The following is a 14,711-nucleotide window of genomic DNA, read 5'->3' as shown; positions in this document are numbered from 1 at the left end:
TAAGTCAGACGTTTGCTCGCAATTAGGCTGCAAATGACCGACATCACGCGGGACATAAATTTATTCATGACAAAAAGCATGTAGTATGGCGGAAAGTATATACACACAGGAGAGAATTGGTGGTAGGTTGATCAATACATTCGTAATCTGCATTCTACAGCATGAATCAACAGGGCCTTGCCGCAATTCCCTGGCCGATCCAACACAACATCTGAGTCGAGCTTTCGGGGTATTGAATTTTCCCTTTGCTTTCTTCAAGGGAGATGAGGGGCCTCCACTCCGTAAAGGAAATCACCTTACATAACCTCTGCTAGCCTCTCATTCTATGAATGTAGTGCTATGATTTCCTCTAGTGAGATACCTTTTAAACAGTTCTAACATAGATTGTACACCATGATAACTTACCAACTAAAAGTCTGCCATAGCGTCTATCTGGATTCTCAACCTTCTCTGGGAGAGGTAGGAAGCGTGCAACCAAGATCCCGCAAATATGCATCCGAGGTGGAAATCCTACCTAACAACTCCTCCACCGCTTTATGCTCATCCTTGCTTCCACCGTGATTCAAAATCTGCTGTCGATACTTCAAGCTTGCCTCTCGACTCATCGGAGATGCCTTGAAGCACGATGACCATATATTTGCTGCTAGTGTACGCGTACTTCGTCGTTACGTTAGCACTCTGATCCAAATTCACGAGTGAACATACAGTTTACATGCTAGAGATATGAATAATAGCTCGCCTCCTGACCCCAAACAAAATGCGAAGTAGTCGCATAGGCATGACCCCAGTCGAAGCCGTTCCCAGGTCCACTCAGACCGGTTGTATTCTCCAGCAGCGAGTTGTACAATTCGGGAATATGCAATGTTTCAATATCGCGATGCGAGGTAGGATGATGGGTCTGCATGTCAAACTTGCTGAACGCTACTTGTCGGAGAGTTAGTATCCCTTGGTTAAGCTGCTTCGTGGCTCCAAGATCTCGGGCCAGGGCCGAGGGTATTTCCATGGGAGGCTGTGCCCTATCATTATTCTCCTGACTATTTAGCCAGTGCGTGTGATAGTGTTGGGAGACGTAGGAGTAGTGACAACTGAGTCTTTGAAGACATTCTGGAATCCAGCACCAGTACTCAAGCAGTTGACTGGGTGCTTCGGTGAAGTCAGGCACTGTTCGATGCCCGTGGAACATAGCGTATTTCGATTTGCCCACCAGGTCATGGAGTCCTTTCGTTCATGGTTTTATTAGCTTCGATCCACACAATGCGTTGGAGATGGTGCTGACCATGTCCCAGCTCATAAAATACACTAACGACTTCGGTGTGTCTCATCAGTGGTGGTTCAGCCTGAGATACATTACAGACGAGGGCCGTCACGACTGGTGCCCGAGTCCCATCGATATCTAGAAAGCTCTTGAAAGGAAGTTAGAAAACAAGTATGAGGGCTGCCTAGATGTAGATTAATCCAAACATACAGGATGAATGTTGAAATTGGCGGCATGGTTGTATTTCCCTGCACGAGGAAAGATATCAATATAAAGATATCCGATCAGGGTAGAATCCTCTTCCTCCCAAACGGAGAACACATCTACATCTGGGTGCCAAGTATAAGCGCTTCCCGAGACTTCGAGTTGCTCGAACCTCAAGCCAAAGAGTTCTGCATATAATTCGAGCATACGTTGTACAGTAACTTTGGCAGGAAACCACTGGGAGATATATTTGTGATCCACCTTGTTCTGTTCCTGTAACATCTTCGTATGGCAGAAGTCAAAATCCCAAAGATAGATAGGACCACTGGTATTCACCAGCTCTTGCAACTTCAAAATCTCATTCTCTGCTAGTGGCGCCAGAGTATTGGACAGATGCTGCAAGAACTCATTCACACGACCAGGTGAACCCAGCATCTGCTGCGGCAGCTTTCGGGTCGCAAAGGAAGGGAAACCCAACAGATGCGAGGCCTCGTCTCTTAGAACAATGATTTCGCGGAATATATCTACATTAGCCTGGTATCGGGAATGACTACGCAAGTATATCTCCTTGCGAGTTTCCGGAATATGGCACTCCGACAGTACAAGAGTCGTAATTGGCCTGGTGAGAGGGACTTGATACAAGCGCTTATGGCCATCATCACTCACTCCAATCGACAAACGATTCAACGACACACCGGCAAGCTCCTCTTCGCTCTTCCAAAGGCATCCCGGATCTTGGCCGAGGATTTCCATGAACTGGACGCGAAGGTCAATCAAGCGGCGTGAAATCCAGGTAAATCGATCGTGGCTCTCACTGGCTAGATACATCCCGTTTTCCAAGAAAATCCAGTGGAATTTGTCAAGTAGCCGAGTGTCCTCTTCATCCCTGACACGCATCGACGGTTTCTCTCGTACATAATTTACCAAGGCGAAGAGTTTCTCATTCTGAAATAAGCTTAGATAGATTTTATCGATAAGGTTGATTGCTGTAGAAGACGCCGCCCTGATATCTAGACTGGGAGAAATAGCTTGGAATAGAGCCAAGTATCGTACTTGTGCCTTGATCTCATTGTCGATGTGAGCTAAGGGCTGGATGATTGACTCGAAGTCGGCGGTGGTGATGTCTGTGCAAGAGCTTATCAAGCGAATAGTCGCTTCCTCGATGTCCTTGATCAGGACTTTCGCTTGTTGTTCCAGACCCTCTGCTGAGATGTCAAACTTGGGTGGAGCTGCATAGTGGCTCGCTCCTTCATCCCGTGGTAAAAGTACTTCTAGTAGTAGTTGAAGTCCGAGGAAGGGTAATTGACCTGTTTGCTTTGCGGAATATGTACACGTGAGAGTATAATATCTGGAGATGAGAATACCTAATATTCAGTGAATTTACTAGCGAAGCTGAGCTATTTCTGAGAGCCTGGTGACTGGTCTGCAAGCTGTGATGTATTGTATTGTTATCTGATAAGTATAATACCCATTGTACCAATACAAACTCCCTCTCACGAAGGATCCGAACCCCTGGTACCTACGCAGTATCTTGGTGGGGGAGGTTTTCCGCCACTATTTACCCACCGAATGTAAGTACTATATGTCCACGTTTCTTGTATAGTATTTCTCTTACCCTTTGGTGGCACACCTGACTGACCATCACCTGACCGAAAGCTGACTAATAAGGGAAGTCATGGATCTGGGGAAATGCGACGAATCCCTCGTGACTTAGCATTGTCACGTCATACATTTTCTTCTTTTTCTATCTTCATGAGGGGTTTTCGCATACACACTCGCTCTCCCTATAATTATATCCGTCGGTTTTTATCACATCCGGCCAGAATGTCCCGCAGCTATGAGGTATGCCGAGGCTTCTAAGCAATTGATCTTCAGACACTAACGAGATGAATACAGGCTGCAATTGCAGCATTGAATTCGCTGCAGACAAATTTCGCAGTTGTCCAACAACTGAGGGAGTCAGGAGACCGGCGACAAATGAACTTAAGGTCTCTTCCGGAAACTATTGAGTGGCTCCGACGCATTGGATACCAGGTTCGCAAACCTTTCCCCCGGGTACCGTGAATATTGCGCTTCCACTGTTGCAGTGGTTAATTTAGGGCTGTGCAGTTGATGGCTGACTGCAGTTCAACCCCTTTCCCTCTCTATAGCCTTCCGATCTGAACCGTCTTAATCCTGTACACGTTGCTGGTACCAAGGGCAAGGGCTCGACTTCCGCTTTCATCTCCTCTATCCTATCCCAATACACTTCCCCGGTGTCCTCAGAATCAAAAGATTCTACGCCACGTCTCAAAAACATTGGCCTCTATACGTCTCCTCACTTACGATTTGCCCGAGAGCGCATTCAAATTAATGGTGCACCGCTCTCCGAAGAAAAGTTCGCCCGGTACTTCTTCGAAGTCTGGGACCGGCTTGAAGAGGCGGCTCGAGTGGCCGGTGAGAACCCGGAAGAACTACGAACGAAGCCGCAGTATTTCCGATACCTGACTCTTATGGCATTTCATACTTATCTAAGTGAAGGTGTAGATGCTGCGGTGATAGAATGTGGCATCGGTGGTGAGTACGACTGCACAAACATACTCGAGCGGCCTGCCGCGACTGCGATTACTAGCTTAGGCATTGACCATACCGCTATGCTGGGAACAACGATTGAAGAGATTGCTTGGCATAAGGGCGGTATTATAAAGCCTGGAGTCAAAGGCTTCAGTGCTCCCCAAGCTGCCAGTGCCGAAAAGATTCTATTCGACCGTGCAGCGGATAAGGGAACTCAATTGGAAATCATTGCAGCTCATCCTGAGCTAACCAGTGGTAGCAATGTCAAACTTGGGTTGGCCGGTGATTTCCAACGCACAAACGCAGCTCTAGCGATCGCAACGGCTGCAGAGTTTCTTAAGAAAACGGGGCTCGAAGACATTCCAGATGATTTTATGAAGAAGCCTCTGCCTGCTAAATTCCGCAAGGGGTTGGAATTGGCTCGGTTAGGTGGGCGCTGTGAAACCCGGCATGAAAAGGATGTCACCTGGTTCATCGACGGTGGTCATACTCTAGAGAGTATCAAGCTGGCTGGTCAATGGTTCACCTCCCAGATACATGCGAATTCCTCCTCCGGTGCGGTGGCAAACAACAAGTTGCGTGTCCTGATCTTCAATCAGCAAACTCGTGATAGTAATGCCCTCGCCCAAGCCCTCTATGACACCCTCGCTGCAGCTCTTGGGTCCGAACAGCCTTTTACTCACGCGATTTTCTGTACCAACGTAACCTATAAAGCGGCAGGTTATCGACCCGACCTCGTAAGCATGAACACGAGCGCATCTGAGGTGGAAAAATTACAGGTCCAGAACAGCCTTGCTGAGAAATGGCGTTCGATTGATCCACGTGCCGAGGTCAAGGTGTATAGCACCATCGAAGAAGCTGTTGACTTCACCCGAGACTTGGCCGCGAAGGAAAGAGAACGTTCAGGTAATGATGAAACTCCCATCATGACCTTTGTCACGGGCAGCTTACATCTTGTTGGCGGTTTCCTGGATGTAATCGAGACCAAGCCTGGTACACAATGAGGGGATACGTCTGTGGGATTTTCTTATTTTTGCGATTCGCTAGCACGTAAAATTGGGCATCTGGACATCAATACTTGTCTATGCCATGTTCTCAACAACATACTCAATGATACCCAGAAGGGCTGATAGCCCTTTCATGTTAGCATGTGGGATGATATAGATTTTGGAGAGGCGTTTATCTTGGGATTCAACAAACCTCGAATTCAGTTCATTTATCGAATTAGTAAATACAGAATAGCCTGGAGAATATCGGAGAAAACCAATTGAACTCTTTCGTCTCAATTTGTGTATTGATTTGCCGAGGTAAGAGATCACACACATGGATGTCATCTATACTTCGATATGCAGCATATAAATCCAATATGCGCTGTACGTCAAACACCAATTGTCGGAAAAGAATAAGTTAGAGAACGTGCCAAGTGGATTGAGCGCCATCAGTTACCAGGGGTTTTCAATGTAGTTTGGGTGAGTGAATGTTTACTTATCAGTTAATTTATGATTACTACGCAGTACTCTTTATTTATTAAGCTTGACCCCGCGAAATTGGCGTGACGTGGGGCGACGGACCTGAAAACCTTCCGCACTCAAACCGCCTAAATCTTACCCCCTCCTCATTATCTCGCCCGCAGTGATGTCGGACCCCAAGGATACCAAGGGCAAAGCGCCCCAGGCTGAAGACACACAAGCAGGTAGCTCTGAACAAAAGCCCAAGGATGTGTCAATCACCCCCAAGATGGCGGAGAAGCTGTTGGAGAATAACCCGGCGCTGAAGAACGAGCTGGCCGCGATGGACAAGAACGAAGCTGCGGAGGCATTGCGCAAAATGACCATCTCCGAGCTGCTCACTGGCCTATCGGTCGGTGGGAAGAACCAGAAGGACATGGCTTCGTACAGGTTCTGGCAAACGCAACCCGTACCCCGTTTCGATGAGGCCGGCAATGCTAGCGGAGGTCCCATTAAGATCATCGATCCCGAGAAGGTGTCGAAGGAGCCCGATCAGCTCATCGAAGGTTTCGAGTGGACAACTCTTGATTTGACCAACGAGACTGAGCTGCAGGAATTGTGGGACTTGTTGACATACCATTACGTGGAGGACGATAACGCCATGTTCCGCTTTAGATACTCCCAGTCATTTTTGCATTGGTACGTCGTTATTAGCATCGGCATAAATATCTTATCATAAATGAGGTAGATTAATGTAAACTAACGCTTGCGAACATCATAGGGCTCTGATGTCTCCCGGCTGGAGAAAGGAATGGCATGTGGGTGTCCGCGCTACCAAGTCTAGGAAGCTTGTCGCATCTATTTGCGGTGTGCCTACCGAGATCCGTGTTCGCGATCAGAAGCTCAAGGTGACGGAAATCAACTTCCTCTGTATCCATAAGAAACTGCGGTCTAAGCGTTTGACTCCCGTCCTCATCAAAGAGATCACCCGTCGCTGCTATCTGAATGGAATCTACCAAGCCATCTATACTGCCGGTGTGGTTTTGCCTACACCAGTCAGCTCCTGCCGCTACTATCACCGTCCATTGGACTGGCTGAAGCTTTATGAGGTCGGGTTTTCGCCCCTTCCTCATGGCTCTACCAAAGCCCGTCAGATCACCAAGAATCACCTTCCCAGCACTACATCTACGCCTGGATTGCGTCCCATGGGAACCAAGGATATAGATGCAGTCCATGACCTGCTCGAGCGGTATCTGAAGCGCTTTGATATGAACCAGGCTTTTACAAGAGAGGAAATCGAGCATTGGCTAGTGCACAAGGACGGTGAAGGAAAGGAGCAAGTTGTCTGGTCATATGTGGTGGAAGATCCTGAGACACACAAGATTACCGACTTCTTCTCGTTCTACAACCTCCCATCTACGGTCATTCAGCACCCGAAGCATAAGGAAGTGCGCGCTGCTTACCTGTATTACTACGCAACCGAGACCGCATTCACAGAGGATCTCAAGGCCTTGAAAGAGCGACTTCTACTCCTGATGAACGATGCCTTGATCCAGGCCAAGAAGGTACAAATCCCGAACAGCTCTTGATTTAGTGTATTATATTCCTTATAGCTTACAATGCTCTCCAGGCTCACTTCGATGTGTTCAACGCCCTTACCTTGCAGGACAACCCTCTCTTCTTGGAACAGCTGAAGTTTGGTGCAGGTGATGGCCAGCTTCACTTTTATCTTTACAACTACAGAACAGCCCCTGTCCCTGGAGGTGTTAACGAGAAGAACCTGCCGGATGAGAACAAGATGGGAGGTGTTGGCGTCGTTATGTTGTAAAATGTATTTACCCTTGGACGAGAGGTCGACGAAGAAGTCATGAATCAAAACTCAGTTTACCTGTCATGATAGTCTTCTCGTATGACCACAATATCGTGAGATTCTGTTAGTCGCCGAGCAATTGAGGAACGGAATTTTAGGTAATGGAGGAACGTCAATTGGGTGGACTCCCAACTATAGAAACGTCAGTTACCTAAAATAGCCTAATGCCCCAGGCGCCAAGGCCCAAGGCCCGTGACGTCGTCAGCCGATGAATGGGCTAGACTCTCGCAACGTCTCTTAAATCAACAAAGCAGCCTTTCTACCCCTTTGGTTTAAATGGATACTACTGGCCATCAGGATATTTGTTACGTATCCAAGGTCTCAGCTCCGTGTGACAGTTTTGGTCTGCTAGCACAACATTCTTTTTCCTGACATACTTAAGGGCCCTCGTACAGTAGCACTAGCCTGATAAGCCGAAAACGTTTTGTATTGTGATCGACAAATGATACATAAGCAACAGACCACTTCTAAGAATCCCTCTAAATCTGTCATTCAGATGCCATTGAGCACACCGCTACTTGTTTCTTTTGCAAAATGGGGTTAAGCCAGTCGACTGAACTTGGCCAGGCCTCCTCGCCAGGTTAGTAGCCCTTCGATGCCTTGACGTGTTCCTATCGACCAAATAAAGAGGATATTTTATCACTTGCCTGGTCGCCTAGCCAGTTCTAACATCGAGTAGACGAGCTGAGTCACATGCTTGCTGAACGCTTCGCGACGAAATGCTTCACCCCTTTAGAATTAACCCACTTCAAGGACAACTTCTTTACCCGTGCGACGGGACAAGGGGACTTGAAGTATTGGAATGAAAAGATCTTGTCCGACTTTCTAGCTATACCAGATAGCAGTGACGCCGAATGTCCACTGGATGCTGGCCCGGTGATCTTCCGTATGGTGTCGTACTTGGGGGCCTTTCCTTTCCAAACCACTTTGGCTCCGAGCGTACTGACATTCGAGGCCATGGTCAAAGTGGTTGTCCTGCTAACAGAGAGATATGGGAAAGTCTTAAGGCGAGCGCGGAAGGACAGAATCAGGCTGCTGTTTGGGAGCCTTGCTGATGTAGGGAGGAAGGACGTTGATCAGCCGGCGAACGGCGAGAATTCTAAGGAAGATCAGGGCGATTCTGCCGCTACTAGATCCCATGCGCCAGGATTTTCTGTGGACGAACCTACAAACGATGACTACGATGACGATGACGACGATCTAGCGCTTGCAGCTTTGGAGTCTTTAGACGCGATTGAAGTGTTCAGGCACGACTCCCGCATTGATAAGGCAGTCTATGAAGCTCGGATATCTAGTGCCACATTTCATCGCCTTCTGATGCTACTACTTGTGATCTCACCCCTAAAGCCCCTAGAGCCTGTCAAGACATATACGTCCGACTTGAATGGTTGGCGCATGCGAACTATAAGGAAGCAAGCCGACGATATCCTAGCAGCATTCCCCCAGGAAGAGTCAGGAGGGATCAGCTATAAAGCGTTTGCTAAAACAATTCATACATCGTTGCCATATCTATTCGATCCTTTGACGCCACTATTCGAGCATCTTCTTTTCAGCAAGAATCTGAACCTGTCTCAGAAGCGTGGCCGGAGCGACTCAACAAAGCCTACAGATGAGGCATCAGAGGATCCCTTGCCATCACCTACATCAATTATGCTCCCAGGTAGCTTCGAATCTGCGATACTGAACGCAAGCATTGTGGCACACCTGTCATTCTTCCTTCCGTCCACCAACGGCAACGAGAACCTTCTCCGTGACAACTTACGTCTGCATCCCATTTTCTCTACGGCAGCGCATGGCTCATCTCTTACTTCATTCTCTCACAATGTTCTTACCTGGCAGTCAGGCACCTTATTGCTTCTTGAGGGTGCCGTTTCCGAAGCATCTGGTGAGCGTATGGTCACATTAGGAGCATATCTGCCACAAGCCTGGAAATCCGGGTCGTCAACCCAGAGTTCTCGACTTTCGGAGACCTCTACCCTTCCCTGCCTTTTCCAACTGTCTCCAAAGCACCTACTTCTGCCCGGAAACCCATCATCTTCGATACAGAATCCCGACACCCCCGCAGCGTATTTTTCTAATCACTCGGGTATTTCGCTTGGCTGTCGAATACCGCCGGCATCACGGAGCCAACGCCTACCTCCCTCCCCGCTGGGCGCGGGAAGCCTAACGATAGATACGAGCCTTGAGACGGCAGAATTCCATGTAGCCCCATTTGGGCATAATGGTGTCTTCCTCCCTGCCGGCACCAGCTCAACTTCGGACAGTCCAACCAAAACGCACATTGACATTTACAACCTTGAACTATGGGGTTTTGTCCCTGATCCTGTTGCTTCTTCCTCCGAGAAGAGTGCCATCGAACTACAAAAAGCGAAGTGGGATTTCGAGGCGAGGGAAGCAGAAAGAAGGCGAAGCCTGAATATAAAGGCCGGGGCAGGAGATTCGGCTATGGAGGGAGCTAGATGGTTACTAGAAACGGCAGGGATAATTGGCGATAGTCACGGACGGGTTGGAGGAAATATCTGACGATAAATGAGATATGGGGTTTCTATTCTTGAGGCGTTCTAGGGGTATATTACATGTTATGCTGCAGGCAGTAAATTGGTTGATAGTAATGCACAGGGTCTAATGAATACATGGTTTTCGATGACAGATTCTGGCATGGACAAAGTGCAAATTGCTCCCATTTGGCGATACTTGTCTGAAATTGGATAATGTTCCTCCAGGAGTGGGAAATCGAGGCACAAGGCCGTTGTCTTCTCTCTCTGCTTTTAAATTTGTATTGTATTTTCTTGTTTAGAATACATTGAATGCATGATGTCGAACCATTACGGAAGGTCATTGGACTTGCATAAGTTAGTTAAAGTGATCGACCCAAATTTCGCTCCCGCGTTTCTTTTCTCTCCGCAACTTAATCGCGCCTTTCCTCCCCTTCACTTACGGTTTTGGCACCACAGTATGTTGTCGAGATGATTTTCATCTCTCACCGTGGTCTATATAACTGCATCCCTCATTCTTAATCATCATTCATTGCCTTCATGGCCGAAAAACGCAGACTTTCCGCTCGCGAACGCCGCGAACCGGCGTCGAAGCGACGAGCCTCCGAAGCACCCTCTCAATCACAATCTACACCATCTTCATCAAAGAAACGGGCCTCGACTGCCGCCGCGCCCCCGACTCCAACCCCACCCCCTCCCCCTGTCGAGGTTGTTGAAAATCCCCTGCCAACAAAAATCAAAGATGGGGAGGGTCTCCCAACCGTACCATCACCCCAGCTGGAGATGCTGTCCGCGAAGGAGTACCAGTCATATGCGGAAAGGTAGGGTTTTGGATCTTGCTGAGAGTTAGATGTACGTGATAAAAAGGTGATGGTGCCTGACCTGGTTATAGTGCGGTTCTCCTAGCTTCGTTGGAACGATCAAAAAAGAAATGGCTCAGCGACGGCATCCTCGTGCGATACTGGACAAAACCAAAGAAGACCAAACGAGAGCAGATCGAGGGCAAAAACCCTCCCAAGGAATCCATGTCGAAGGTCGGCCCTTGTAACATTGCTGTCGGTCCTCATCTTTTCGATGCTATGCTGTACACCGTCAAAGACCCCAATGCGCCACCGCCAATTCAATACACGCCCCCTCAGCGGCCGATGGTTCACTACGGCCACCCTAATAATTTCCAGCAATACCAACCCTATCCTACTCCTCCTCAGCATGCACGACAACATCCCCCTCAAAATCCACCCGCTCACTCGGCGTCCCCCCAGCCACCTACCAGCAGGGCAATCACCCACCACCTCCGCACCATGCCAGAACACCCAACCAACCTCCTCCTCAACGCCCATCTCAATCAGCCCAGCGACCGTCACCATCCCAGCATTCACAGGCCCAGCCTCCAAAGCCTAGTCCGGACCCAGTGATTCAGATGCTTGCTACCCGAGCTGCCTCAGACCCGGATCTGAAGGCGTTGATGAGAGTGGTCGCCTCGAGCAAAGCGTCTCAAGAACAGCTTCGAGCTTTTCAGGCCCACATCGACGAGCTAAATGCGATTATTCGCGCAAGAGAGCAACAACAACAAAGACAGCAACAGCAACAGCAATCCCACCCCCCAACGCCTAATCAGCCACAGGCATCGCCCCGGACACCGCAACAGACACCGCAACCGCCACCGCCATCCCAAAAGCCTTCACAGCCTCCACAACCTCTGCAGCAGCCAAGCCAGCAACAGAATCAACAACAAAAGAAGCCTAGCACGCCATCGCAACAACCAGCACAACAGCGATCACAGGAACAGCCTTACCCACGAGTTGAGATCCATGTACCTAAACCACAACCGTCTCTAGTTTCTACGCCTCAACCCCCAAACGCAAGTGCATCGGACCAATCCCAAACCCCTTCACAAAAGCCCAGTATAACGCCACAAGTCAAACAAGAGTCTGGGGCTGCAGCCGCTCAGCCCTCGCCCACTGCAGAACCATCCGCAAACACTAAGCAACAGAGTCCTGCGGTGCGGCCTATGGCACCTCCGCAGAACCAATCCGCTGGATCGCGACCAGGGCCTCCATATCCACCTTACCAGCAGCCGCCGTATCAGGGCCACCCACCTGCGATTCAGTCACGGCCTCCGCAATACGGATCTCCAGCTCCTTACTATCGACCAGCTCCCCCCCCACCACCCCCGAGACTGAACTACAAGTCGGTTGTTTTCGAGTTCACATCACCCTTAACACCGTATGGAAGTAGCACTTCGGGTCATGCTGGCTCTGGAGATCGTTATCTGTTTCCAGAGTATACTATCTTGGAATGGCTTCCAGACGGGAACACTGTTCTTGCATCTTTCTTGCTTGTTAGAAAGGTGGATCTGAATACCCCCTTCCCTATAGAGACAGCATCAGAGGTGGCAAACTCGCGAACTAAAGGCAAGTCGGCGTCAAGATCGAAAAAAGGAGACAAAAGTAAAGACAAAGATAAAGAGAAGGATAAAGACAAAGGCAAAGAAGGCGAAAGGTTGGAGGAGAAGGAGAAGGAGAAGGAGAAAGGGGAGGGTAATGCGCAGCCTCCTACCAGCCAGATTGCCGCTACTGATAGTAAACCGACTCCAACTGAAGAGGAAAAGCCAGCTGGCGGTCAAGTTGACCAAAAGGCTCCGCAAGCCACTACAATAAGTCAAGCTGACTCGAACAAGCCTCAGCCGAAAGACAAACCCGAAGATGCGGCTAAGGCTTCCAACTTGAAAGAGTATTACCAACCTGTTACATTCCGCATCCACAGTTCCAACGCTAAGGTCCTCGAGCCTTTATCCCGAGTGGTGAAGCCTCCTGATGAGGTGCGCAAGTACATGAATGAGATCATGGACCGGGCAGAGCGCGCTCCAGATGGCTTTCTTGCATTCCGTCTACCACGCGAAGAAGCAGGTGACGAGCATGATCTAGAGGATAGGAAGAAAAGTGGAACGCCAGTCCCTGTAAACCGCAGCCGGCTCTCTAGGGGTAGAGCGGTTGATGATGAATCAGATATTGAAAACAGAGAGGAGCCCGTTGAGGAAGAAGAGGAAGAGGAACTGAAGGATTCTTATGGTCCACCAACTGGACTTGTACCGATGGGTCTATAAACCATTGAGGTTCGTGTAGCAGTCTGTTTTAATTCTGCTATCGGCCACGATTGGTATTCGATAATTGTACTTTTAGCTGTTGTATTATGTCTGATGTATGATGAACAAACATATTCATACTAAACCGATCAGATCGCGTTTTAAGAAGGCGGTCAAGGAAGCGGTGTGCGATAAGAGCTTATCTCTCTCTTAATTCCGGTAATTGACATAACATTTTCTCCTATCAACAACATCAGTCAAGGAGTAGTATAACGATGGTTGAACTTCAGTCCATCTTCAAAAAGGCCTACTGGTCGCTGGCCGCCGGCGGTCTTGTCTACATGAGCATAATCTTTACCTTGACATTTCCAACGGTTCAAAGATTGTAGGCTCTCTCAAGCTTTCACTTCGAGTTTGCTGTGCTTCGTCGCTTACAGTCTTGGTGTAGTGCCCTCTATGCTCACAAGGTCAATCCAGCTCTCTGGGAAGATGTCAACCAGGTTGAATCTTTCGGTTTTCTAAGTATGTTTCGGCCTCCTCCTTTTAGATGACAAACCATGCAAGAAGTCCGTTAACGTCAGTAGAGACACAGGTCCAGCCATTCAATCTGGTGACGCCCGATAATGAGACCCTTTACGCGTGGCATCTGCTCCCTCCCCACCTCTGTCGGGAGCACGAAGAGAAATTGAATGAAAATGAGCCGTCCGGTCCAGCGGGTGATTATACCAAAACTCCCGCCTACGAACTGCTGGCAAATGACCCTAATGCCAGGGTCGTGGTCGCTTGTACGTCTACCGTATTGAAAGCCCAGAACTTATAAGCTAAACTATTCCGTCCAGTCCATGGCAATGCCGCTCACATCGGCTCGGCTCAACGCCCGGAAACCTACCGCATGCTTCTAGGCCTATCGACACCCTCCAACCCAATCCATGTCTTCGCCATGGACTACCGAGGCTTCGGCATATCCACCGGATCCCCGACAGAAGAAGGCCTAATCACCGATGGAGTCGCCCTGCTCAACTTCCTTACCTCCAGCCCATTAAACATTTCCCCATCTCGAATCGTCATCACAGGCCAGAGCCTCGGAACTGCCGTCAGCGCAGCGGTAACCGAGCGTTTTACATTTGGATCCCCCGACCCAAATGCCATCCAACCTGCCATCAAAGACCCTGAGCCCTTCGCTGGTGTGATTCTCATCGCATCATTTAGTAATGTGCCTAGTCTTCTTGATACTTACAGTCTGAAGGGTCTCACGCCTCCGATCCTCTCCCCTCTTGTTGGCTACCCTCGTGTGAAGAACTGGACCAAGAGCCACGTCATTGATCGTTGGGATACCGCCGCGCGAGTGGCGCGATTAACCGGAGTTGGGCCGACAGCTCAGAACGACTCGGCTATTGGTTATGCGGATAAGGAGTTGGATCTTACCATTGTGCATGCATATAACGATGCCGAGATCCCATGGTACGAAGGACGCCGCGTTTGGGTGGCTGCGACAGGGGAGAATGACAAGGATGCTCCTGGGAGCCTCGTGCATGAGAAGAAAGAGCCCAAAAGTCAGAACGAAGTACTTATCTGGGAGAACAGATCTAGCAAGAATGCCGGTGTGGTTAAAAGTGTTAGATGGGAGCGTGTGCCGTATGGTGGTATGTCCAGTTTGTATTACCCTTTCAGAATGAGAGCAGAGGCTAACTTAACACAGGTCATAATCGCGTTGCGACATTCTCTGTTGCTGCTCTTGCCGTGCTTAGGGCTTTTGAGCAGTGAGGGTGCGCTATAGAACCCTAGTCTCCAGCCTAGTAAC

The 14,711-nt window shown here is 49.1% G+C and overlaps 5 protein-coding genes across 5 annotated transcripts; 4 read left to right on the top strand and 1 right to left on the bottom strand.

The window, feature by feature from the left end:
• Positions 1-715: 715 nt before the first annotated feature.
• Positions 716-2,686, bottom strand: ABOM_003678 (M3 family metallopeptidase; the record flags this gene model as incomplete). The annotated part of the gene is made up of 3 exons (XM_022530808.1): positions 716-1,218; positions 1,277-1,403; positions 1,466-2,686. Coding segments are annotated over 3 exons (1,851 nt in total), but the record flags the coding sequence as incomplete, so codon positions are not given.
• Positions 2,687-3,283: 597 nt separating this feature from the next.
• ABOM_003677 (tetrahydrofolate synthase) lies at positions 3,284-5,016 on the top strand (the record flags this gene model as incomplete). Its single annotated transcript, XM_022530807.1, has 3 exons — positions 3,284-3,301; positions 3,356-3,493; positions 3,610-5,016. 3 exons carry the CDS (start codon positions 3,284-3,286, stop codon positions 5,014-5,016), a joined length of 1,563 nt encoding a protein of 520 aa, XP_022390761.1.
• Positions 5,017-5,647: 631 nt separating this feature from the next.
• On the top strand, positions 5,648-7,288 carry ABOM_003676 (glycylpeptide N-tetradecanoyltransferase swoF; the record flags this gene model as incomplete). The annotated part of the gene is made up of 3 exons (XM_022530806.1): positions 5,648-6,159; positions 6,242-7,025; positions 7,091-7,288. 3 exons carry the CDS (start codon positions 5,648-5,650, stop codon positions 7,286-7,288), a joined length of 1,494 nt encoding a protein of 497 aa, XP_022390762.1.
• A 3,077-nt stretch (positions 7,289-10,365) lies between these two features.
• ABOM_003675 (uncharacterized protein) lies at positions 10,366-12,931 on the top strand (the record flags this gene model as incomplete). The annotated part of the gene is made up of 3 exons (XM_022530805.1): positions 10,366-10,646; positions 10,718-11,077; positions 11,134-12,931. 3 exons carry the CDS (start codon positions 10,366-10,368, stop codon positions 12,929-12,931), a joined length of 2,439 nt encoding a protein of 812 aa, XP_022390759.1.
• Positions 12,932-13,185: 254 nt separating this feature from the next.
• On the top strand, positions 13,186-14,674 carry ABOM_003674 (alpha/beta hydrolase; the record flags this gene model as incomplete). The annotated part of the gene is made up of 5 exons (XM_022530804.1): positions 13,186-13,295; positions 13,359-13,432; positions 13,495-13,695; positions 13,750-14,553; positions 14,610-14,674. 5 exons carry the CDS (start codon positions 13,186-13,188, stop codon positions 14,672-14,674), a joined length of 1,254 nt encoding a protein of 417 aa, XP_022390760.1.
• Between the last annotated feature and the right edge of the window lie 37 nt (positions 14,675-14,711).

The sequence above is a fragment of the Aspergillus bombycis genome (assembly GCF_001792695.1).
Source record: "Aspergillus bombycis strain NRRL26010 chromosome Unknown contig00026, whole genome shotgun sequence".
NCBI lineage: Eukaryota > Fungi > Ascomycota > Eurotiomycetes > Eurotiales > Aspergillaceae > Aspergillus > Aspergillus bombycis.
This window is presented reverse-complemented; position numbering and strand designations above follow the sequence as displayed.